Below are 26,207 nucleotides of genomic sequence, written 5' to 3'. Positions count from 1 at the left end.
TCGAAGTCGCCATTGTTATAACTTTATTGTGTGTCATAAACTTCATTGTGTGTTTCTTTATCCATACGACTCTTCTACCTATCTCAGTTTTTCTTATAGTAATGAGATAATTATAAAAGAAATGTAGTCTCTCTGTGTTATTCGTATTTTCGGTTGTCACTGGTTAGGTTAGGTTGTCACATTTCCATTCCTTTGATTTCAAACTTAATTTCATTAATTCTAGAAAAGATCTTCAGAATTATCGACGATACCAGACTAGTTACAATATTAAGGTTGCAAATTAATTTTACTGTACAATCGGTTGGCAACTAGAATGAAACTTCTAAGGATCCAAGAAGCATCGTAGGCAACCGATTTGAAATTGGTTGCAATCTAGTTTCATTTAGGTCTGGCTGGTTTGCAGCCTTAATTGAATTGAATCCTAATCTCAATTGTAGTCGCAGGAAAAAGCTAGTTTACAACTATGCTATCGAAAGTAATCGAAATAACGGACAAATGTATTGAAATACTTAGATGTGACGCTGAAGTTATGACACACACGATAAATCGTGTGATCGACTGATCGTTCAACGGTAATTAAGAGGAATATTAAATGCTACTTTGACGCAGGTTGTAATTTCGAATTGCAGCTTTATTTTAAATTATATATTACTAAAACAAACGATGTTAAAAGCAACGTCTGCATTTTTTAACGCTCAAATGACCTCGGCATCAAAAACGTTGAATTAAATGATTTTTGTTCTCGGTCTAGACACGTTCAATTTTTTATGTATACTCTAGGGGCTTGACAATCAGTCGTTGCTAGTATCTTTGTATAGTAGATGGTGACATATATTATTTATTTTCTTGATTAATTTTCATCTTCTAAAATAGAAAAAAAAAACAGAAACAGGCGTGAATTTTCTAAAAATGTTTACTAATCTCTATTGTAAAGGTTTTCTTTTACAATATAAGGAAGAGATCTTTTTTTTAAAAATCTGGAGACGGGAAATAAAAAATAATTTATTTATTAATCGAACACAATACACTTGTAAATAAAAGTTGTGTGTCTTTTTTAATGATAATGATTTTTATTTTGGTATAAAACCCTTTTCCAAGTAAAAAAAGGAAATTTTTTGCAAAAAATATTATTTTCAATTAGCAAAATTTGCTAAATTGGAACCATTTTTCCTTACTATCACAAATTTTTATACCAAGGTATACTAAGTTTAGTCCCAAGTTTGTAACGCTTAAAAATTTTGGTATAGGTGTTCATAAAATTACCTAATTAGTCCATTTCCGGTAGTCTGTTTGTCTGGCGTCTGTTTCTGTCGTCTGTCCGTCTGTCCGTCTGTCATCACGATTAGTCAAAAACGAAGAGAGATATCAAGCTGAAATTTTTATAGCGTGCTTAGGACGTAAAAAGTGAGGTCAAGTTCGTAAATGAGCAACATAGGTCAATTGGGTCTTGGGTCCATTGTACCCATTTTGTAAACCGTTAGAGATAGAACAAAAGTTTAAATATAAAAAATGTTTTTTATACAAAAATTTGAAACATTTTTTCGTAAACATCACTGTTTACCCGTGAGAGCGCATATTATGCGCAAATTTTAGTATTATATGGATATATCAGTTATATGTGTGTGATATGTATATATGTAATCAACACTGTCTATACATGGTATTTCAACAATTAGCTCAGTCAATTGTTTGTTTTCACTTGTTGAATCTGGAAATCAAATGTTAGCTTAATGTCCTGCCTTCATTCATAAAATTGTATTAATTATTTTGTCAATATTTACTGAATTGAATGAATATTATAAGTTATGTTCAAGATAACAATGCTTTCAAAATTATAATAAAAATAAATTAAAATAAAACGTAATGTTTCTTGTAAAACCGTTTCTTGTCAGTATCAAAATGACAAAATCATAAACAGATTTTAAATTGAAATATTTACAAATATATTTGAAAATTGTATTCAATATTTTTGTTAACAAGTGTAGACAGAAATATTACTTTCATTTTATCACCATAAAAATTATAATATGTAAAATTATATCATTTATTCAATCAACTACAAAAATCATTAAAATGAGAGAAAAAAAAAGTAACGCAGTGGTTCTCAATCATTTTTATTTTTAATTATTTATTCACCACCCACATGTTTATAATTAACCTTTACAGTAATTACTTTCAAATTTTGGAATTAAATTAATTTTTTTGTTATCTTCTTTTTTTGTAACCACATTGCTATTTTTACACTTTAAAAATCGTAGAGAATCACACAGTGCGTTGGTAAGGTTTCTATATTTTTAACATTTATTTTTTGGGAAAGTGTAATTATCATGTTAATGAACTACCTATCTAAAGTTCTCTAATAAATTTAAAATAGTCCAGCCGTTTGGGTCCTTTGGGTAGTGAAATCGATAATTACATAAAAGTTTATTCAATTTTTATCTCCAAAAACACAGAGTTAATTTTTATTAAAAAAGCATATACGTAGTCGTTTTCGTTAAAAAATTTTCGACTAGTTGTTAATGTTTAAAAACGAGTAACATTTTTAAACTGACGAAGTATTAGTCTCCACAAAATCTTCAAGAATCCTGAATAGGACTATCTTCACTACCTAGAACATTGAATAAACGGGGTTTTCCAAAAAACAAAGCACTCTACGGCTGCTATACACTTAGAAAAATCAATTTTTAAAGTGAAAACTTCTTTAGGTGCGTTGGGCACTTTTGGGATGGGGAAAAACCACTGAACTCGCGTGATCGTCACCCTAAAAAGTCGAAACTAAACGTTAAAATTTCAATAAGAATTTCACCTACCCGATGGAGCAGTGGTAGCGTTGCTTTTTTAGTCGTTCCGGGTACGAAAACCTAAACTCGCACTTGGAACATAGCTCATAACACTCTCCATTAAATTACCTTTCAAACGAATCAAAAAAACCAAAATCGGTTAATTCGTTTAGGCGCTGCCATTCTACAGACTGGCAGACACACACGCGTAGCGGCCAAATTTAAAACATCCCTTTTTTGGGTTCGGGGGTCGAATCAACAAAAAAGAACACAGTTATTTCGAAGTTTTAAGTTTTCACTTCGGTCGATAGAGTGTCTCAAAGATTATCATTTTTTAATGTTATCTTTAATCGTTAAAATTTTCTTCACTTGTTGGTTTCTCATGACTTCTTACTTTGTTAATAACGCTTGAACTGAATTTTATAACTCCACTGTATGTTACGATGACGTTATAGATGACTTATACTGTACCCCGCAGTACGATCGATTTTGTTGATACATTTCAATTTTCAACTGTTGGCATCCACTGTGTTCCAATTTAAAATATAATCGAGTTAGATTCAATATTATTTTTTTCTTAAATAATATTAGTTTCAATTAACTTGATTAAACTTTCATTTTGTAAGTTAAATAAGTAATAATTTTTTTTAGTGAAAGATCTTATTAGATTTGATTTTAATTAAAAATGTATAAGATAATTAATATAATATTATTTTTATGATATGAGAAATATACGTATTTGGACAATAAAACTTCGTAAACATGTTGCCCGGATAAGGAGTTCGAATGAACTGCATATGATGGCAGAAAAGAAGATTATATAAAATTGAACATTTTTTCGAAATACCTACAATTTTTTCAGTCTTAAATAAAGTTATGAATTATGGTTCAAACTTTTCTTTTAGTTAGAATCTGTAGATAATAATAATTAATATGTCTTTTATTTTTTGTTTCAGGTGCGTATCTTACATTTTTCCATCTACAAATGATTCTCGAAACGGTAAATTTCACAAACAATTTTTATTTGTATTAAATGAAATTGAATATTTTTTATTCATATTTTAAACTTATTTCGATTAAAAAACTTATAGTTCTATTATTATTTCGAATATAGTTCTGCTAAAAAAAGGTTTCATTATCCTAGCATTAATTTTCGAAAGCGAGTGTAACGATATATGAGTTGTTCTACAAACTAAAGAAGGAAATGAGTTTGATATTATCGAGACATTTTTTGTACATTCTAGTTGTGAAATTCAGTCTATTATCAAAAATTCAATGTCTTTTAGAATATCTGTTAAGTAGGGCAGAAGAAGCCTATGTTAAAGATTCTATTAGATTTATGTCTGCATAGAATTTAAAATTGGATCCTAAACTGTATGTGCGCCAAATTGCATCCTAATCCGTCCTGCCGCTTAAACATGATTGAGTAAACAACACACACAAACAATATTTAACTTCTCAAGACGCTGGATAGTTTTTAATACTGAGACCAGGATTCTGAGAATTTGTAAATAATATCAATTTAGAACATTCGAATAAAAGCAGTGCTGGATTACCCATTAGGCCGGACTAGGCCATGGCCTAGGGCCCCCGACGGGCAGGGGCCCCCACGAAAATCTGATATGATTATTTTTGAACAAAAATTTTCAATTTCAAGTTATTTTTTTTCATCAAAGATTGTTTCATCAATAATTATAATTTATTGTTAATTATTTGAAATCAGAAAATATATAATTTAACAGAAAAAATTACAATTTTTTACAATTATTCAAAAAGGGGGGCCCCAAAATTTTATTGGCCTAGGGCCCCCGATGGGCTTAATCCGGCACTGAATAAAAGTTAACCAAAACTAACCCTTCGTGTAAGCTTACATATAAAAACGCTAAAATTATCCATAATATTTATTTTGTAAGTAAATATCTTAACAAGGTCTTGAGAGCTCGACTGATTACGACGCGCCTCCCTACATTAATTGTACCGGAGAGGGTTGCCAAAAATTTTTTTATCCTGCAGACCCCATCTGTGATGGAAGAGGGTTTTATGTAGTACCCAAACATATGTAAATGTTCATTTTTTGATTTTATCCAACATATATAAATTTTGAAATGTAAATCAATCCCCTGATTTTCAGTTTCAATCACCTAAAATATTTTCTCACATATACATAAATATAAAAAAATAAAACTTTTTAGTATTTTGAATTGAGTTTAAATTATCACAACTTACACAAGCGTAAAAACAAATTCTCGATTAAAAAATTATTAACGTAATTAAAATTAGAGAAAAAAAAATTGAAGGTATTTCGTTTTACACACACACTTGAAAATTGAAGGTTATTCAGAAATATTGATATTTTGTAAGGCGTTACTAACCATGTATTTAATTTCGCTTTATAAATAGGTACTTCAAAGTTTTTTTTTTTATAAATTGAGCATGTGAACTTTTTATGATTAATTTTCGATTTGAAGTAATGATGTAATGTAAAAGTATATCTGATAACTTTGGTTGAACAGATGTCCATAAATTGTATCTCCCTCACCCTGTTTTATAAAATGTCAAAACAATAAATATAATATTTTTAAAATTTATTTTTATAAATTATAGCTTATGTGTTATTCTGATGTATTAGCTATATTATTGTCAAGTTTCATTCAAATCCATTGAGTAGTTTTTACGTGAAAGCAAACATACAAACAAAGATCCATACTTTCACATTTGTAAAATATAGGGGGGAGCCTATATAGGGATAGTATAACATTATCCACAATACCCTCGTCGATCATTTTATTTTGGCGACATCTATAACAGCCACATTTCACAATTAAAATCATTTATTCGATAAATAAATTTTTCGAGTGGTCATTTATTAACCTCTCTCTATAAATAAATCAAAAAATATGTTCTCCATATAAAATATAAACTTGTGTAACTACATTTTGGTTTTATTTTTCAATTAACGAAAATTACCAAGTAAAAGTTTTTTAGTTGTTGAAAGTTAGTTACATTGACATTCAAAAACAAATAACACTAAATTACTCTTAAAAATCCCAGTAACGAGTTAAATAAACAATCCAGATTTATGTAAAATACTAGAGTGATACCCACCCGCTTCGCTGGGTTTAAAAGTAAAGATTGACAAAGATGGCTCTCGCTTTTCCCCTTTCTATAACACTCGAAATAATGGTAAGGATTGTTTTACACAGGTCAAATATATGTATGGTTTTCTATTTTTTTAAATGTATAATAGTCGTAATTATTCATTGAGTATATCAGAAAAGATGGCAAATCAATTAAATTAAATTAAATTAAATTTTTTTTTTTAATTATTAATATATCTTTATAAATTATATCTCATGTGTTATTCTGAAGTATGAGATATATTGCTGTACAGTTTCATTAAAAACCATTCGCTAGTTTTAGCGTGAAAGCATAACAAACAAACAAACAAACATGCTTACTTTCGCCATTTATAATATATAGAGATAAAAAAAAAAGCTGAAATGATTCATAATTAAACTGCATACATATATAACAAATCTGTTAAAATAACCTCTCATAATGTCGACATCAACTCGGCTCTCCTCCAACTCATACTCAACAATATAATTTGCACCCCCTACCTACACTCGTCACAATCAACCGTGTACCGTATGTAGAGAGTACTACTGCATTAAAATCCAACCCCTATACAGATATATAAATACAATGTGCAATACTGGATAACATTAGAGCACAGCCAAAGCAAAGCAGAGCAGAGCAATGTGTGGTGTATATGGATTCAAACAAACAAATTTATATAATATTGAACATAAACGAACGAAAAACGAACAATTGGAGAAAGAGCTGTATAACCATAAATTTTCCTCATTTTATATAGTACAAACTACTGTTGAAACATGTTGAAAAATTAACGGTAAACCTTACATTTTTCAATTGTTCACATTTATTCATGCAGAACAAGAGACATCACCAACGGTAGCAAATTTTGCAATTTTGTATTATATGCATGATTTACTCTGAACTTTCTGTAGCAGTTTATTCGTTGGAGGTAATTTTCTATGATATTTCGCAAGTTTCGGGGAGTTATTTAGGCTATAACTTGGCGGATCCCAAAGGTGCTCCAACGTTGCAGGTTCGTTGAAATAGACGTGACTCTTCAAAAATCCCACAAAAAGGAATCGAATGGCGTATTCATGACTGAACGCACGCTACGATGATACACACGCCTTACTCTAATGCTTGCAGTTTTCTCGAACTTTTGCACAATGATGCGAATTGTTCGCTTACTAGAACGATTAAATTGACCATAATCTGCATTCTTCCTGTCTATACGCAGTTGTTACAGAATTGTTATATCTGTAGAACAAGCAAAAAATTTGCAACGCGTCAAGTTTTGTTGAGCGTTAGCTAAACGATTATCATAAATGGAATTCTTCAAACTAGCATTTGACTTTTGAAACAGGCGAAAGTATTATCGACATTCTAATTTACAGAGTTGCAAACATAGGCAACTGAAATTGGAGCTCCAAAATACGTCTACTCATTGCCGATATTGCATAAAAAGATTGCTTGTCCAAGTGTTCCAACATCCTGTTAAGACCCTGCAAGGTAGGAGGTAACCAAAACTTTCTTACTATTAATTCATCGGAATGCGTTCGATCATATGTTATTCCTTGGCTTTCAACAAGTTGTCCTCGGCAAGAGCAGAATCTTGCAAGTCTTTGTACGTAGGATGTTTACCACCACCTCTCCCCACAGTGGTGCTCTTTATTTCTCCTAAATATTTAATTCCTTTATTTGTATCAAAAAAGTAGCATCACTAATTCTATTGACAAGTTTTTAAATATTTTAACGATTTTTGAGACACCTTAATCAAACAACATTTATTCGCCATTTTTAATCAAAGAGTAAAAGAGAGAGAAAATTATGATCTCTCTCTAATATATTTAATCTTATTTTTGCCTAAAAATGGCGTACCAATCTGATCTTCCAATCTGGAGGCTAGACTAAAGTTGCATTACCTGTAATCTATGCTAAATAATCTAATGCGGCAGAAAGTTTGAAAAATTACTATACACTTCTTTTGAGAATTGGGTTTTTCTATATTTTTAAATAACTTCGAAAAAAAGACATCGATTTCAAACATTTAACAAAAAGATAAGCAAAAATAAGCCTTCGTGTAAGAAACTTACAAATCAAACGCTATTAAAAACTCCTTTCTTCTACAATATTTGAAGATCGAAGAACAATCGCGTATCTATGCAATAAAATCCTTAGAAATATTTCCTAAATCCGATATTTTTTTTGATATGTCGTCGAATATCAGGCAGAGGATGTCTCAGTCAATTATACATAATATAGAAGATATGGAACTGGCTGGCTGGAATATGGCTCACAATATAATATGAATGGAAGCTCCTACTCCTAGTCCCATGTTTGCTCTGGCATCGAGGCTGGCTGATCTTTGACCGTGTTGTATACATATCATATACAATTGTATTTAAAACGGGTAGAAACTAGAAAACTCAATGAAATATATATCCATTTAATAAGAGTAAACGAGATAGAATGATGATATTATAAAAGCTCGTTTTGTTGTCTTCTACTCCGATATGGTATATACCTCTGCAGTAGTGTAATATTCTGTTTTGTTGTACAGTTAAAACCAGCTATAACGACATAAAGGAGCTACAATTGGAGGGAATATCGATGATATTTTTTATGCAACATATGAAAATACCCTAAAAGAGGTGACAAAAAGGGAAATGTAAATCGGGAAAGAAATGCGAGTGAAATAAGCATTTTAAACTACTAATTAGTCAGATATTAGACAAAGAGATCGGATATAGTATTTGACGTCATATACTATGTTTGTCATCAAAACAGCATGCTAAATTCTGTTTTGCTAGAAAGAGATGCAAGCAAATCTTTGATAACTTTTATCTTGATTATTTTTATAGTTATTTCAAAAATAAATTTTCTCTACTGTTTAATATATGAATTAGCTTTTATTAAAGCAAAATAATCATCAGTATTCCTTGTTAGGAAATTTCCAGTTGTTTTATTATCGCTATTTGGTAGTACAAAAGGAAACTAAAAAAACAGATGTAAAAATTTAGTTCGACTATTTTAAATTTGACTCCTTTTTTAACGTTTTTCTATTTATACCACGAGTTTAGTTTCATACATTGTTCTATAGCCAATTTTTGGCTAGCTACGTCGTAGATACTTGTTGCTACATTCTGTAGATTATCTACTTTTATTAGAAGAAATGCGCACATAAAGCAAGGTCATGAAAGGTCCAAACTCAAAATAAGGTTCGTTGTCATAAGATTGTAACCTGGTATTCATTCATCCCAGGAAAGTATCAAACTCCAATTCCAACCACTTATGAATCGGTCATTTTTAAACATATTTCAATTTTGTTTCGTTTCTTCTTTTCAGAGTTATAAGGACTTATATAATTAATGAAGCCGATTCTTTGAAATAAAAGGGGCTAGCAAATGTAATAAAATGATCCCCGCGTGATTATTCTACAGTTTATAGATGACTAATTCGAATTGGTCATCAATTCATTCGATTTGGTCAAAATCTTGTTTTATCCGAAAATTCGATGGATCGAAATCTCGTTTTATCCAAAAAAATTTGATTTATCGAAATCTTGTTTTATCCGAAGTTATTAAAGCGGTTCATTTACGTTTGAATTCTGTCCGATTCTTGCTAACTTCTAGTAATAATCGAGTCGTCGTTATAAGTCACTATAATCGATTTTGACTGTACATGCAAACAGTCCATATATACACAGACAATTCAGTTGAGAATTCAAATTGTATGTTCAGTCATTTTAGTACATGGATATAACCGTCAGCTAGCGCTACATGTACACACACAAAACCATTGTAGGTGGAGCTTACTTACCACCACCATTTATTTTCAAGTAAAAAAGACAATCAAATTGAAAGCAGCATGTTCGATAATTTTCAACGGATTTAGTTGAATATTTGTACTTTGGAAGTGAACACTGTAATATTTCAGTTCAGTTTATTTTATAATTTCATTTTTATTATTTTTTTTTGAAAAAATATATAGTGTTCGTCCGATTTTAATTTTTTTTTTGAATTATCATGTGGTTTTTGTATGTTTATCAATTTATATACACAGTGTGAAGAAACCACCCACATCATTATTATATAAAAGTTTAATGTGTGTTTTGTGTCAATCGAAGTGTTCGAAAAGTAAAAAACAACAAAGTGTGTAATTTTGTACTTACGAAAAGTGTTTTTTGAAAAGTGTGATGATTTAAAAAGAGTGTGCTTTTTTTGTAATCATCCTGTAAAAGCTTAGTGAAAAATTATTATATTTTTTTTATACATTTTTTTGGGGGTAATATAATTGTGTTGCAACCGTGGATACGCTAGCAGGGCCTATTTGTGGATTATCTCATGTTAGAATGGCATTGGCAAGGTAATTTCCAAAATTTAATAAACTAACTTTTTCAAAAATATTTGTGCCAAATTTTTATGTAGAGCATAGCTAAAGTATTTTGTATTTAAAAAAAAAAAACATGCACTCACTGTTTGTCGTACATATTTTTTTTTCAATGACCCCAAAATCATATTCAAATATCAAATGAATTAATCTTATATTAAACACAGATTTTAATAAATGATATATTAATATATTTGAGTACATGGACATAGCATAACCTTATTTTTTTTTTTAGTAAAGTAGTTTGTGTCAGTCTAAATCAATCAGCTGTTACCAATGCGAGTGTGTGATATCTAACCTTAATTAATATAAAATTTGTTTAAGAGATAGATACTCATCAAAATCGGTTAGAATTTAATAAAGGGTGATTTTTTTAAATCCTTTCCCTTGAAATGACCCTTTGACGTGACCATATGTATATTTTTCTTTTGTGTATCGAAGATTATATTTTAACCGACTTCGAAAAACAGTTGAATGTACATTTTGATCTGTTTTTAAGCACATGTATACGCCATTTTGAACTATTTGTTAGAAAACATGTGGTCAAATTAAGTTGTTGGGGATTTTCTAAGATTCTATATAAGTTCAAAAAGTTGGAACAAATAAAATAGTATCTTAAAAAAAAAAATTTTGAAAGAACTTTTGAAATAGAAAAAGGTAGCGAAGTAGAACAGGTTTGGTAGCGGCTGTTGAGACTTCATGAAAGAGTTTCTTTGTGATATTGAAGGCCTCTGACTCAGTCAGTTCTTCATTTTAACAAACTGTTCAAAAACAGTGAAATTTGGCGTTAACAAACTTCAAATCGCAAGGTCTATGAAAATGTGCTGAAGCGGCTTCACATTACAGAGTATCTAAGCGCTACTTTTTCGTATATTTTTGACGGTTAGAAATTATGATTGACGGTTAGAAACAAAAAAATAAGGTTAGGATAAGACCAAAATCGTGTAAGTCCATTTCAACAAATTTTTCTACCTGGTTCTAGGGGATAAATAAATTTTTAGAATTTGTTTCGTGATTTTAAAGTGCTTGTTCATTAGTTCCAAGTTTTGGCCACAAAAATAATAGCTTTTAATTCGAAAAAGGTTTATACTAAATCTAAAATCTGTTATGACAATCAAGAAATTCTCATTAATAATGAGTGTATGGCCAATATTTGAGACTTACGTTCCAAATTTTGAAGGTGGATTCTGTAAGAATTTGGAAAACTTATGCGAAAAATAACAGTGAATTTTTCGAAATAGCTTTTGGAAATATTGATGCTTTAAAAAGGTTCACAGAAGATTTTATGGAAGAAAGAACACACAAATGCCATTCCTTTCACCTTTCATCGTAATTTTTTTGGGAACGGCCTTAATAAAAATATTACATTAAAAAAGTTATTTTGTATCTTTCTTTTTTTTTTGAAGTCGGTTGTTTATTATTTCCCTCGACTGACCCTTTACATATGTAGATTTTTCTTTTGTGCAACATGGATTATACATATTTATTTTTTAAGGGATTTTTTTAAATAAAATCAGCTGCTGGCCCTTACATGTGATTATATCAGAACCCTTTGAACAAATTTCCGTTAAAAATACTACACCCTCGTTAATCAAATTATTTGTACACAAGTGCTTCTTTCCTCTTTCACATAGATTTTTTTTTGGTCAATTATGTAAACAATACCCCTTCAATTTTAATTCATTTAAACTTTACTTCAAACAAAATTGGGCCTGGTTAAAACAAACCCATTTTGGAAAGAAATCACAGCTAAATAATTCAACAAAATGTTTTTGAACTTTTTTTGGTAAAGAAAATTGGTCATTTTTTACCATTTTGAAAATCGAAATGGCTTTTAAATCCAAACCATTTTGAATGATCGACATAGTTGAATTTTAAGTGAGAATTCAACCAATAAACATCCTGTATATAGGATTAAAACTTACAAATCCATTAACATTTCTAGTTTAAAAAATTTATTTTTAGCAAATATTAAATCAAGGTTGAAAAAATCCAAAAAAATATTTTTTGTGGGAATCCATTTTTCTGACCAGTTTAATGTTAATGATTTAGAAAAAAAGACGAGACATAAGGGTATATATTTGAAAAGGATATTTATCGAGGGTTGATAAATATTATATATCATAAAGGGATAGTCAGCACTCGTCAAACAAGAACGCCCTTCACTGAATACACGATTTTTTTTTAAATGATTCTGTGTGTATATCTTTTAACCGTTTTCTCCATAGTTCTCATCTGTTTAAGTTTCTATGTGTACAAGATTTACTAATAGCTTATTCAATTACTGTTTTTTTGATTAGAGAGAGGGATGGTGTATTTTGTTTCCCTTAAAACTTGATATTTTAATGACAAATAAATAATTTTTGAAAAATAAGATCATTTTTTTAATAATTTTAAATATCCAATGACTGGCAAAACAAGAATTTATCCAAAAGACTATATTGTGTCTCATAAAATCTCTATTAAAAGCAGGCATGGGCAATCGGGGTCCCTCGGACTTTTAACATATTACTAAGACAGTGACAACCTAAATTACGAATAAGTTAGAGAGATTATATTTTTTTTCTGCCTATCTCATTACTTCCTCCTCAATGAGCAAAGTGGACTTGGATAAAGAGACACACAATAAAGTTATAACAATGGTGACTTCGGCTTAAAATAACTCGCCCATTCCTGGTTAGTATCAATTTTATTATCGAATAAGAGTGTTTTTTAATTCTAAAATAAAAAGTCTAAAATTTTCAAGAAACTAACTGAATATTGAAAGTCTTTATTCGAAAGTAAAGCTGGGCTTATACCTTAACAGATACAGATCAATTATAAAAACAAAATCAATATCAAACTTAAACTGAAATTATCATTCAAAAGTTTTGGTAAAATCAGAATTTTTAGGAGATGCACTAGAAATGAAAGCAGATATTACAAAAAAATTTCAAATTTTTCAAAAATGGTTCCAGGAGCAGAAGACCTTCTGAATACAAGCGATTTAAGAATAAACAAAATTTTGTAGTATAAAATTACATAGCAGATAAAACTGCTTAAATAAGCATTTCTCAGAAACAAGAGATGAGTAACGTAACATGTAACTTAAAACGAATAACAAAGAAAGGTTACTAAAAACATACGGCCACCGAACTTAAAAAAACCACACACATTCAAAAAATTAAGACGCTCCTAATTTTTTTGTCTGTTGATAAAAAAAATGGTCATGCGATCGATTTTACTGTATTTAAAAAAAAAAAAATTGAATATAAATTAAACAGAGTGTAAAAATATTTTATTGAGATATTCATTAATTATTATTGATAAGGTTGAATAAATTGTTTAAGGTTATTCGATCACTAACGCAGACTAAAATAAAATTAATAAACCTGATATCTTTATTGTGACTTAAAATTCTCAGCGCCACAATGATAGAATATGAACTAATTTTGTTAATCACGTGTTGTTCAATTATATTGACCTTCTTGCTAAGCACATGACATTTTTAACAAATTTATCTATTTTATAATCAATCGGCTTTTTTTTTTGTCTAAAAGTATTTTTTAGGAGTGCACATGTATCCAAGTAAATGTCATTTGGACCGAATTCTTATTCGTCAAATTATGCTATTCTATTAGTGTGTTCCTTACCAAAAATGTCGTATCATTGATAAAATTGAATTATTTTTAATTCCTAAAGCAATTCTCCAATAGAGTATGATATCTTTGAAAAAACTACTCAAAACTTAATAAATGTTAAGCTTTCTAGCCGATCAGCGGAAAAAAGTATATAGAGCTCTTTTCGGACAGTTGACGAACCGATAGTATATTTCATTAAATTATTAAATTATTCGCATATTCGAAACACTTTCTCATTTTAATATAGCCAGAACATAGTACTTATGAGAGGTTAATATCTTTAATTCTTGATTATATAGGGAACTGAAATGGTGGCGGTATTTGTGAGATATTAATTGGTTTTACTCTTGATTTTCAAATGAAAATAATATTTAAACATTTGATTTCGTTTGTATAGAAATGAAATTTCAGATACCTAGAATTTTCACTGTTTGAAATTAGACACTTCGATCAACCTTAAAAATTTTGAATAATTCACTTTGATTGTACAATATTTACTTGACATTTAGTATATAAACTCGGACAACCTTAAATTCAAGAATAATTAATTTATTATATGTGTAGATCGAATAACCTTAAATATTGAAGGTGTGTTAAATTATTTTTTGTTGTTAAATATAACGAGGGCAGAGAACAATTAAAGAATTATTACATCAGAGTAGAAAAGTATATACATATACACACTTTATTTAAAATAATAATACTTTATAACATTAACAACAGTCATACAGCAACACAGTTAAATTAATTTTAATGCCGGAAATTCAACATAATATAGCAATGATGTAGATCGACCTTTATCAAATAATTCTAACGGTTGAGGTTATATTACTTACTTGTGTGCTGTGTGTGTTGCTGTTATAATCATCATCAAAATAATTAAACATAATTACACTTGGCTTGAAAAATTTTTTTTTTAAGAAGAAATTATTTTGTGTTTTTTTGTTTAATTGTGAAATATCAACTCATGTTAACACTCATGTCAAATGTTTCAATTATGATTTAAGATGAGATACAAAGACAAACGAGTTCGTAAAATAGCGTTAAGGTTGTTGGCCTTGCATAGGCATAGTTTCAAATTCTATTTTTTTTTTTTTACTTTTTGAGGATATAATCATTACAATAATATTATAATTACCATAAAAATTTAAAGCCCATTAACCGCCTGTTACTCTAGATAAATTTTATTAAATTTCGAATCATTAACGCGGCGAGCACAGGCGAGATTGTGATTTGACAAGTTTTTTAATTATAAAAAACAAGTTAAAATAAACAATTGGCTGAGTTAATTGTTGAAATACCCTTTGGACAGTGTTGAATAACCAGACCTTGTATTGTTTTGTAAATTAACTTAAAAGAAAAATTTTTTTCCCCTTTCATATTATTCGACAGTGGTATGAAATGAGAATCAATAGATTAATTATTGTTGCTACCTACAAATTTTCAACCATCTATCTTGAACAATTTTTGCCTGATTTGCGACCTAGCGGGTAAACAAAGATATTTGGGAAAAAATGTTTCAAATAAAAATTGTTTATTTTTTTAAGGAGCATCTTTTACATTTTAACTTTTGTACTATTTCTAAGAGCTGATTGACGTATGTTGCTAATTTACACTCTCTTTTTACGTCCTGAGAATGCTAAAAAAAAGTTCAGCTCGATATCTCCTTTCGTTTTTGAGCTATGGTATCTGCAGGCAGGCAGACGAGTGGACAGACAAACGTAAATGTGCTAACAAGATGATTTTATCAACACCCTTATATAAAAATTTGGTTCGTGTTATTAATATTTCTAAGCGTTACAAACTTGGGACTAAAATGAGTGTACCTTGATTTCTATTTCATATATACAGAGATTAAAACTTGTTGAGATGTAATAACGCAAAGTTAATCAGTTTTATTGTTGAAAAGAAACGATAGTTAGACTATCGTTGAAGAGAGATAACTATGTTAACAGAATTTTAAACAACTCTTCGTACACTGTTTATTGTATGAAAAACATTCGAGAGTTACTGTAGAGATAAAAATAACTCTTTTTTTCACTGCAAACTTATACTACCGTGCATATAATCCAAAACATTTCGCCTCCTTTTATAAATATACATGAAGGTAACGTGATCCAGTAAGAATTTTATCAACTAATAAAAAAAAGTATGTTTTAGGAGAAAAAACACCATAAAAATAACTATAAAATAATAATTATAACATAAATATTTAGAGAAAGACAGATATATGTTAAAACTGTACCTACATTTTTTATGTCTTTACTTAAAAAATTTATTTGAACATGCTTTCAAAAAAATTTTCAAGTCATCAATAATATTATTAATCAGTTGAGTCACATATTCATATACATATTTGTCAAAAAAAATATTTTAATTAAATTTAAATAAAATATCTATTTGCATTTTAATTTATATTTTATTATCATCAGAGATGGCTGTGATCCCAATAATTGAACTCAATATGCGTAGCATCAAAGGACGTTTATTAAATTTTATATTTATGTAATCATAAACAAATTTTAAAACTTGTAATTAACACACAATGAAACACGTGTGAAAAAAATTGTTTTAAATTCGTTATAATTCGTTATTTATTCATAAGAACTATGAATAAAGTCTACTAGTTGAGTGACAATATTTTTTTACAGTAAAACCCTTCAAAACTAGATACCTTAAGATTGTTGTCTCGCTAAGTTATAAGCAAGAATTCTAGAAAAGAAAACGGCAGAAATTTTCTAAAAGGTAACTGATCATTGATGTATTTGTTCTGAGCTAAAAAACGAAAATTCTTGACAGTTACATTGTTGAGATATTAAAACGCAAATTTAAGCAATTTTATTGTCGAACAGAAATAACTATGGGTTGAACAGAAATAGCTGTATTAACAGAATTTTAAACTCATCGTACATTATAAACATGTACAGAAACAGTTGATTGGTACAGTCTAGAAAAAAATTATACGTTATTTCACTAGAAGCTGATATATTCTTCTTCAAAATGTTAATACTTGCTCATTCTCAACAAAAATGAAGCCAAATTTGCTTATACAGGGTGCCCCCCCTTTAAGGTCTGTATAACGAAATACCAATGCATTTCAAAATAATTCGATGTAGCAAAACTTGTCAAAGTATAAGGTTGCGTCGTTTGGAAGCTTGAAGGTTCTAAAATAGAAATTTCTTTTGTAGTATCTAGAATTTAAATCCTCCGTATTTCTACGCCCGTGGAAATAAAAGATTAAAAGTGTTAGATTTAGATTCAATAAATTGGGTATTACAAAAAGGGGTACTCTTAGTACGAATCGTTTACTCGAAATTTGAATTTTTAATAATTGGGCGAAGTTTAAAAAAGTTTAGCCATGAACCAATTGGGATTTTTTTGTTACGTTTGAAAGGTAATTTTATGGGAAGTGTTCTTAGCTATGTTTCCAGTGCGAGGGTTCCGCACTTGGAACAACTAAAAAGTAGGCGATTATCTTCAAAATCGGTTCAGTTTGGTGAAGGCCTCTAAGGAAAAAGGCAATTTAATGGAGAGTGTTCTTAGATACGTTTCAAGTTCTAGTTTAGGGTTCCGTACCCGAAAAATATCTAGAAAATTTCTTACATTTTGTAAATTTCACTTGTTTATAAAGATTTTGCTATAGTTATCAATGAATACAAAATTTTATACTTATAATAATAATAAGTTATCGATTAGTTATTAAAAACTTCAAATCGCGTCTTTTCTTCAAAAATGAGTTTTTCTTCAAAACTATGTTATATTCGTAAAATTACTTTGCTGACCGGATTACATTATAAACATCGGAATAATCAACATAGTTTTCTATTAACTTTTTTATAATATTTATTTATGAAAGAGTAAAAAAATCGTCTTAACTACGACCTTGTCTGAACGTATGTAATAATATTAAAAAGGTTAAATTATATTAAACACAGAGGCGGCTGGAAACACTATGTGTGCTCGTATGTTGAAAAGATATCGTCTTTTTATATTGGGTGTGTATGTGTGTGTGTATTTGTTGGCTTGTGTAGTCAATCGGTCGTTAAGAAGAGCAAGCAACCAGGCGAGAGCACACTGAACTGTTTATAAATTATTATGAAATAAAATTTTAAGTCAGCAAAATTATGTATATAAAATTTTTAAATATTTTTATTCTCTATAAATAATATTGAGAGTACTTATTTTAAAATTCAAGTAAATTTAAATATTAAAACAATCTTTGTTGCGCTCGCAGCTTCATCGAGTAGTTTGTACAATAATGGATTCAATTTTTCTTTAAACAATTTAATTTTACTCTATAAACCGTGAATATAAGAAGATTAATTAGAAATAATAGAAAGAAACTAACAAAAGGAAAAGGTTTTCTATTTAATTGTATGGATCAATCTACGATAGAATAAATTTTTTCGTGCGAGACCAGGAAAAGATTTCAGTGCTTATTTGGAGTAGATTTTCTCCCCTGGATTCATTTAATAAGTATTTATATCTCCACTGAAATTTTTGAAAAATCATGCGCCAGGAGAAAGATTCCAGATGTAAAGATTTCGTCACTTGATAACTTTCATTATTTCTAGATGAAAGTACCTTTTTTAAAGTTTTAACGGCCGCCAGTCGATGGTTTCAATTTTGAACCATGTTCACTATTTTCTTCTGGAAATAATCGAAGTTAGTCAAATGACGAGATCGTTACAGTTGGCGACCGTGACAGGATGATTGTAAATTAAATAACTACGACACGCAATCGTTACCCAGCAGACTGACATTCTCTTGAAAAATTTTAATTTTTTAAAATGAAATAAATTTTGGATTAATATATAAAAGTTAAATTTGCCAAATTTAAAAAGCCCCCGACAAATTTTTCGAGGGTTTTCTCTCCATTAAATTGCCTTTTTTCTTATAACCTTTTTCCAAACTGAGCCGATTTGGAAGATCATCGCCAATTTTTTTAGTTTTTCAGGTACGGAACCCTAAACTCGTACTTGAAATATAGCTAAGAACACTCAACATTAAATTACCTTTCAAATGAAACAAAAAAATCAAAATCGGTTCATTCGTTTAGGCGCGACGATGCCACAGACAGACACACACACATACCGGTCAAACTTATAACACCCCTTTTTTAGCTCGGGGGTTCAATAAATTTTATGACTTGTCAGAGGAAAGACAAATTAGCCATGCGAAAAAACTTACTCGAAATTTGCTTAGCTATATATATTGTGAGAGTTACGAAGCCATCGTATTTTCGATAGACTATGAGTAAAATATACTATTACGAGACTTTGACATTGAAATACTCAACAGATGTCGATTCCCTGCTTCGATGCAGGTAAATATAAAGGTATGTCTATAATTTTTCGTTTTAAACCGATCCATTCACTATCGAGAAGGTAAACTTATTTAAAAAAAAAAGTAAATGACCTTCTCTGATTTATTCAAAAGGTATTTTCAACTTTACCTGAATAATCTCAACGAAACAAATAATCTTTAAACCAGAAACCCTTTTTGAAAAAAAAAAAAAACAGATGAAACGTTCATGATTTTTATTTCAGCAAATATTTTTAAAATATAATTTGTATGTTTGCAAAGTGACGACCATTGTGTTCATAACAATATAAATATGAAAATTCAAGGTAGCCATTATTTAGAAAAAAGAATTAAACATATTTTTTATAATTTTATTATTTGTGTACTTATAATTACACAACATACCTATATATTTCGCGTCATATGGCTGACTGACGGTCTGGTCATGGGGAGAGGTCATTTGAAAAACATTTTCAAAAAAAAATAAATAAAAGAAATATATATGAATTTAATACTTTTACTGGAATTTTTTTTTCGAAACTATTTTGAAACTTTTAGTAATAAAATTAGTATATTATTTTTATGGATATTTCAAATTTTAAAGAAAATAAGTAACATAAAATCTTATTAAATATTAAATTTTTCATAGTTAATAAATTGGCAATTTTCGATTTATAACCTCTGAATAATTTCGTCACGCATAAAATTGTTCAATATTGACTTCTTTTTATTCGAATAAGAAAATAATCGAATTATAAATGCCAGTAACATTTTGTGTAAAACTTTGGAAAAAAGGGATTATCCGGCATTTGACAACAGAAAAATATCAATTTTCAAGTTGTCATACTCTGTTTAGGTATACTAAGTTTAGTCCCAAGATTGTAATGCTTAAAAATATTGATGCTACGATCAAAATTTTGGAATAGGTATTCATAAAATCACCTATTTATTTCCGTTTGCCTGCTCGTCTGTCACGATAACTCAAAAACGAAAAGAGATATCAAGCTGAGATTATAGCGTGCTGAGGACGTACAAAGTAACTTAGAGCACGTAAATGAGAAACATAAATCAATTGTGTATTGGGTTATCTTGTAAAACGTTAGAGATGAAAAAAAAAATTTAAATGTAAAAAATGTTCCCTATAAGAAAATAAACAACTTTTGTTTAAAACATTTTTTCGTTGGTTTATCGGTGAGGGCGAAAATTAGGACAAAACTTAGGTACCCATTTTCTCCAAAACTATAAATAATAAGGAGTTGAAAATTAGCCGATAACTTAGTGGTCTTGTGAAAGATAAAAAGAAAATATTTGAAAATCAAAACAAATGACTGCCTTTCGGTCGCCATTTGTGTTGGCTTTTTTGGCAATAATTTTTGTTGGTTTTTTAAACCTTTCTAATTTTTTTTAAAATGCAAGCGCTAATATTTAAAACTTTTAATGAAGAGTATTTTAACAATTAACTTAGTCAATTGTTTTTGTCATGAATATCAAATAATGAGCTCAATTGCTTTAAGTGCAGCCGTTAAACCAAATGAAACTCTATAGACCTGAAAATGTCTTGTTTTCAAAGATGCAAAATTATAGTTATCGTTTAAAAAAATATCTTATTTACTTTTATAGTTATCATTTTTTAATTAATTTTGTAAGAATTTTTAACTGTTCACTCAAAAATTAAAGAAGGTTAATGAACAAACGAATTCTTTGTTTTTAAGAAAACAGTATTGGATCTTTATATGAATCAGTGCTATTATACCTTTTTTGGTATAACTGTAAAATATCTAAGTAATTTGTCACAATATTTTTATCAAAAATTATTTTATCCGACTACCTGAAACTTTAGGTACTGCTTTGTAAACGCGGTGAACTTCAAAAAACACACCTGTTTAAATTGTTAGAAATTAGTAGGTAGTAAAATAAAATGACAATTGACAATGGATAAATTTTTATTACGATTTTTTCAAAAATAGTTAAGAGGCATAAAACTTTTTTAAATTGAAAATTATTCGACGTTAATATTGCTTTAAAGTTATACCAAGGTTTTTTTTGGAAGTTTTCGAAATGGTGACCTTTAAGTGAAAGTTTTCGGAGATGAAGCAAGATATTCATTTCACTAAAAGTACAATCGAAATAAAAAATCAAGAAAGGCATTAAATCAATAAAAACAATGAAAATTCATATTTTGGAAAACAGGATGTAATAATTTTTTTAATAATAATATTTATTTATCGTTTCTTTAATAATTAATGAATTAATTATCTTTCCAATTATCCGAAATTATAAAAGTACCTGAGGCTATCGCTTATAAATAATTATTATTGTTTCTTGAACTTTCCTAGCCAGTTTAATTAGTAGTTGATTAATATTAACTTTCGTGCCATGTAAAAAGTGCCATCTGTCGTGTCAAGTAGAAAATCAATGTATCTGCGCATGGCACTAAAGTTGGCCATTTTCTGCCAAACAAGTTAGGTATCACTTGAAATATAGAATATAGATCACTATTCTCAGTTTTGCCCAAAGAGGTTATATAACATACAGGCTTTAAAGCTTAGGAAACGCAATAAATGAATTCTTGACCGCTTAAAAGGGGACCGTCTTCCCTCTTTGCCTCGCAACCTGGCAAAGTGCGAATATAAATATTTTGAATTATTTTATGAACACATGCTTGCCTGTGTATTTCATAGAAATAATATAAGACAGACGAAGACAGCCATACGCGTACTTTTTTAGATCTCTCTCTACAACAATCAACCGTTTCGATGGCCACATTACGGTTCTATGTTATTACTTCTATAGTTTTGCCCAACAATAGAGTTCATGTTAAGTTTTTTTTTACAATAAAAAATATTGTCTTAACTTTCCCTCGATCGTGCCATCTGTCGTTGAATCAATGTATTATTATTGGCGTTAGGGGTTGATTACTATTGTGAAAATGGTTTTTCTCGTGAGATGAGTCAACTTCGAAAGTAAAACATTATATAAATTTAAAATTTCAATCAAAATCGTTATACAAAGATATATCTCGTATATTTAATTTAAAATGAAATTCGATTATCTGAAGTGCAACGTTAAGAAAATATTTCAAATGATTTAACCTTCAAGAAAAACAATAAATTTTAAGAAAACATTTTAATAATTTTCTTTAAATGTTAATACTTAGAAATAATTATAAATCGAGCATTCGATACATAACAAGGAAATGAAACTTTAATATTACACACTTCGTTAAATATTCTCAGATAACTATTGTAAACAATTAAAATTATTATGATTGATCTATTATAAACGGTTATGTAACACAGAAACAAAGAATATTTGAAATGTTTTACATAATTCCTACTATTCATAATATATTTCATTTAATATTTATTATTGATAAAAATATTATATTTATATTGATTACATAATTGAATGTACAAACATATGATTATATAATTTTAAAAATGCAATTTTTATAATTAAACAATTAATGTTTGTGAATAATGTAATTAAAATAAAATGTTAAATTCAAATGGAAAAATCAATTAATTAAATTATAACTAACTTATATAGGTGAGTTTTTCCGTTTTTCTGGTTTTTCCTTCGATTTGTTTAAGGTTTTTTTGGTTATAAATAAAATTCCTCGCATATTTCTGATGGAAAATGGTAACAGCAAAATTTTCTAAGAATCACTTTGGAAAATATTAGCTCTTCAAGAGTAAAACAAAAGTTTTCATTGAGAAAAATCAGGTTTATAATTTTCAAAATTTTTTGAAGTTTTAAAGAAAAACAGTTGATACTTAAAACCCAATGTACGTTTTTCTCAATTTCCAGATATAACATCTCGTAAAACAATTTTTGAGCTTTATGGGATCACATTTTCATAAACAACGCGCTGGGTTCTTTAATGAAAAATTTTCACTAGATAATTTTAAATCATTCTTTATTTTAAAGAATGTTAGAGCTTGCAAAAATTCTTGAATTTAGAGGAACCTTAAAAAGGAATCTTAACTATATTTGGTAGATTACAATTTTATAATTTAGGCCCTGTATATGTGTATTTAAAATTCTAATTGTATATATAGAAAATTGAATAAATATGCAATATTCCTTACTGTAATTGAGGCATTAATAATAAAAATTTTTAATTACTTTTCGTTATTACAACATCATTGGTATAAGTATACAGGCTGAGGCAAAAAATTGTGCGATTTTGAAAACACTGTAAAACAAATAATTCCAACATAAATTGAATTCATGAATTAATTCATGTATTGTATTTTTAAAAACTAAAAAAAAGCTCCAGTATGATGACGCCTATTGAAGCGTAAACATTCTACTAGACGATTGAGTTATTCGTCACATTCCGCAGGATTTGAAACGCCTATTGCCAATTCCGTTCTTTCAGTGCTTTAACTGTTTGTTTGTGGTCGACTATCCTGGTACGGTTTCTTTCTGCCTGGATTCTCTTCTTTTCAAATAAAATCACTAAGAAAAAGTCGCAAATTGTTAGAGCCGCAGTTAAAATCACAATATACTTAAAAATTCAATTTAAATGTATTTTTTTAAAACCTTTTCTATTTTTGGAATGGGAAAAATCAATTTTACATACTGTTAAGAGGCCATTTTTAAACATTTTTAGTTTGCGTTTTTGCTACGGAAAGCAAATTGCAAACAAAGGACCGAAATAAGATATAATGATCGTTAAGTGTACGAAAAGAATAATAAACAAATAATCTAATCTAGAACTGAATTGTACAAACGACAACGTTATTGAATTTACCTATTTGCTGTAACCACGTGAAGCTTGTTATACTGTGTGTAGTATTCGATAGTATTCGTTGTAGCATTGACAATTTACTGCACTAATACAACTACTATTTAGATAACTATATTTTTTCTCTTTTTAAGATATCGCATTCTCTCTTACTCCAAAATACCTTGACTTTGACCACGATAGGGTAAATACGAAAAAATGTCCTAATCAATAGTGTGGACGCACCTTTACAATCTAAAATACGTAAATAGGTGTATTGTCAACTTATGCAGGGGAGAGTGAAGTAGTGTGAAACCTTGTAGAGGTAAATTAAATAAAAGTTGAGAAGTGCATGAAAACTTATCGATAATGAAGTATTCGAACAATAATTATAATTAACTTGATGATTACATATGTTTTATAATGACCGTGAAAATAAATGATTTGTGGGTGTCAGGAAATCACATTGAATAAAATCACACTCTTATACATACGTATGTGTTTACTTGTGTAGTATATACATAGGTACATATACATACATCCATCCATACATACGCTAGTATACTTATTACTGAGACTACACCACGTGTTTGTGAATGTGCCATTAAATATTATCTATTTCATTCTAACACACATACATGTCTATTTGTATGTGGTGTATGTACTCTCTCACTTATTGTAAGTGTGTTAGAATAGGTAGGCAGATCAGGCAACACTACACGAACGCGAACCACAGTTTGTAACACATGCCAATATTATTAATTCTAACTAATAAAAAAAAATTGGTGTACGTTTCTTGCAATAGAGACAACTGAGAATGTGATGGGTTAGAAAGAAATAGAGGAAATCTTTCTACTGAAGATAATTCTATTTTTTAAATCGTTTAATTCTTATAACGTGGAATTTAGTTTTCCTAGAGCTTCAAGTATTTCGTAGAAATTTAAGCTAAAAGGTATTTTATTTGTATTTCAGAAACGATGACACAAATTATTTCGGAGAAGGTTGATACATAATACAGTAGAATCTCGATAAGTTAAAGTCCAAGGGAAACACAAAATATTTTAAGTTATAGAGGTTTTAAGTTATCAAGTGTCTATGTTAGGTAAAGGTTAATATAGAGGTATGTACATGTTTCTATGTACCCTAGTTAATATAGAGGTATGTACATGTTTCTATGTAGTTACTGACGGCCTATACAGAGATTATTTATTTAAGTTATAGAGGTTGCGTATTTTAAGTTATAGAGGTTTTGGGCTCTGATGGGAAGGGAACATAGTATTTTTTGAAGTAACAGAGGTTTTTATGTTACCGAGGTTTAAGTTATCGAGATTCTACTGTAGTGTTTTTCATCGAATGAAATAAAATAGTTTCATGAGAGAATTTAATCAATAGTTTTATAAAATCATACTTGGAAAAAAGGCACATATTACATTAAAACGTTTTCATAACAAAAAGAAACGCTTCGTACTAGAATTGAGTGGGTTAGTTTTCCTAGAAATCAATTTAATTAAGCTTTTCAGAAACTCAATGATCTTGTTGAATCAAATGATATCACTTTTAAATTCTTAAGTAATTTAATTGGGATGTTATACATTTAATACTGGTGTCTTAATTTGATTCGTAATAGAGGGTAATCCTAATGTAGAATTGGCCATATTACTCATAAAAATGTTAACCTAGACTTCATTCATATCATGACAAAATTTGAAAGTGTAATTAAAATTGATTAAAAAACAAAGAAGTTTTAAGCAATCATTGTATTCAGATGTTGCCTATCTCTTTTTAGCAAAACAAAGTTTTATATGTAATTTCTATGGCGATACCCACATATGATGTCACTAGTTGGTATCTTCATCTTTGTTTAATAAGGAAGGACGTTCTTATATCTGAATACTAGTAAAGATTTTAAAAAACAAACTTCACTTTTCTGCGCGTTTAGTTAAGCGATTCTTCAAGCGATAAAAAAAATTTAGTCCGATCTCCTATTATTTGCGCAAGTGTATTATATTTATAATATTTCAACTAATCAATAGTAAAATATTTATATCTCTCACAAGTACTATGTTTTAGCTATCATATTAAAAAAATAACGAACAAGTGTTTTGGCTTAAAAAAGACAAATTATTTTAACCATTAACTTAAACAAAATGTAACTTCGTTCATCAAAAAACTGTCGATTGAAAACACAGTTCCTAACGCTTTTTCTACTACTCAAATTGATGAACTTATGTTTACTACGACAGCATTATTATTGAATTTGTAGGTGTTTTCTACATGGTACTT

At 28.9% G+C, this 26,207-nt stretch overlaps 1 protein-coding gene across 5 annotated transcripts in view; it reads left to right on the top strand.

Moving 5' to 3' along the window:
• LOC123305166 (protein roadkill) overlaps positions 1-26,207 on the top strand; it is a 281,683-nt gene that overhangs the window by 181,342 nt on the left and 74,134 nt on the right. For 2 of the 5 annotated variants that reach the window (XM_044886800.1, XM_044886798.1), the window contains exon 1: positions 9,947-10,244. The exons of the other annotated variants lie outside the window; for them this stretch is intronic. In XM_044886800.1, coding sequence (XP_044742735.1) covers positions 10,231-10,244 — 14 coding nt within the window. In that variant the 5' untranslated portion in view covers positions 9,947-10,230. Of the gene's footprint in view, positions 1-9,946; positions 10,245-26,207 lie in introns of those variants that run through there. 5 annotated transcript variants of the gene reach the window in all.

The sequence above is a fragment of the Chrysoperla carnea genome, chromosome 1 (assembly GCF_905475395.1).
Source record: "Chrysoperla carnea chromosome 1, inChrCarn1.1, whole genome shotgun sequence".
Taxonomy (NCBI): domain Eukaryota; kingdom Metazoa; phylum Arthropoda; class Insecta; order Neuroptera; family Chrysopidae; genus Chrysoperla; species Chrysoperla carnea.
This window is presented reverse-complemented; position numbering and strand designations above follow the sequence as displayed.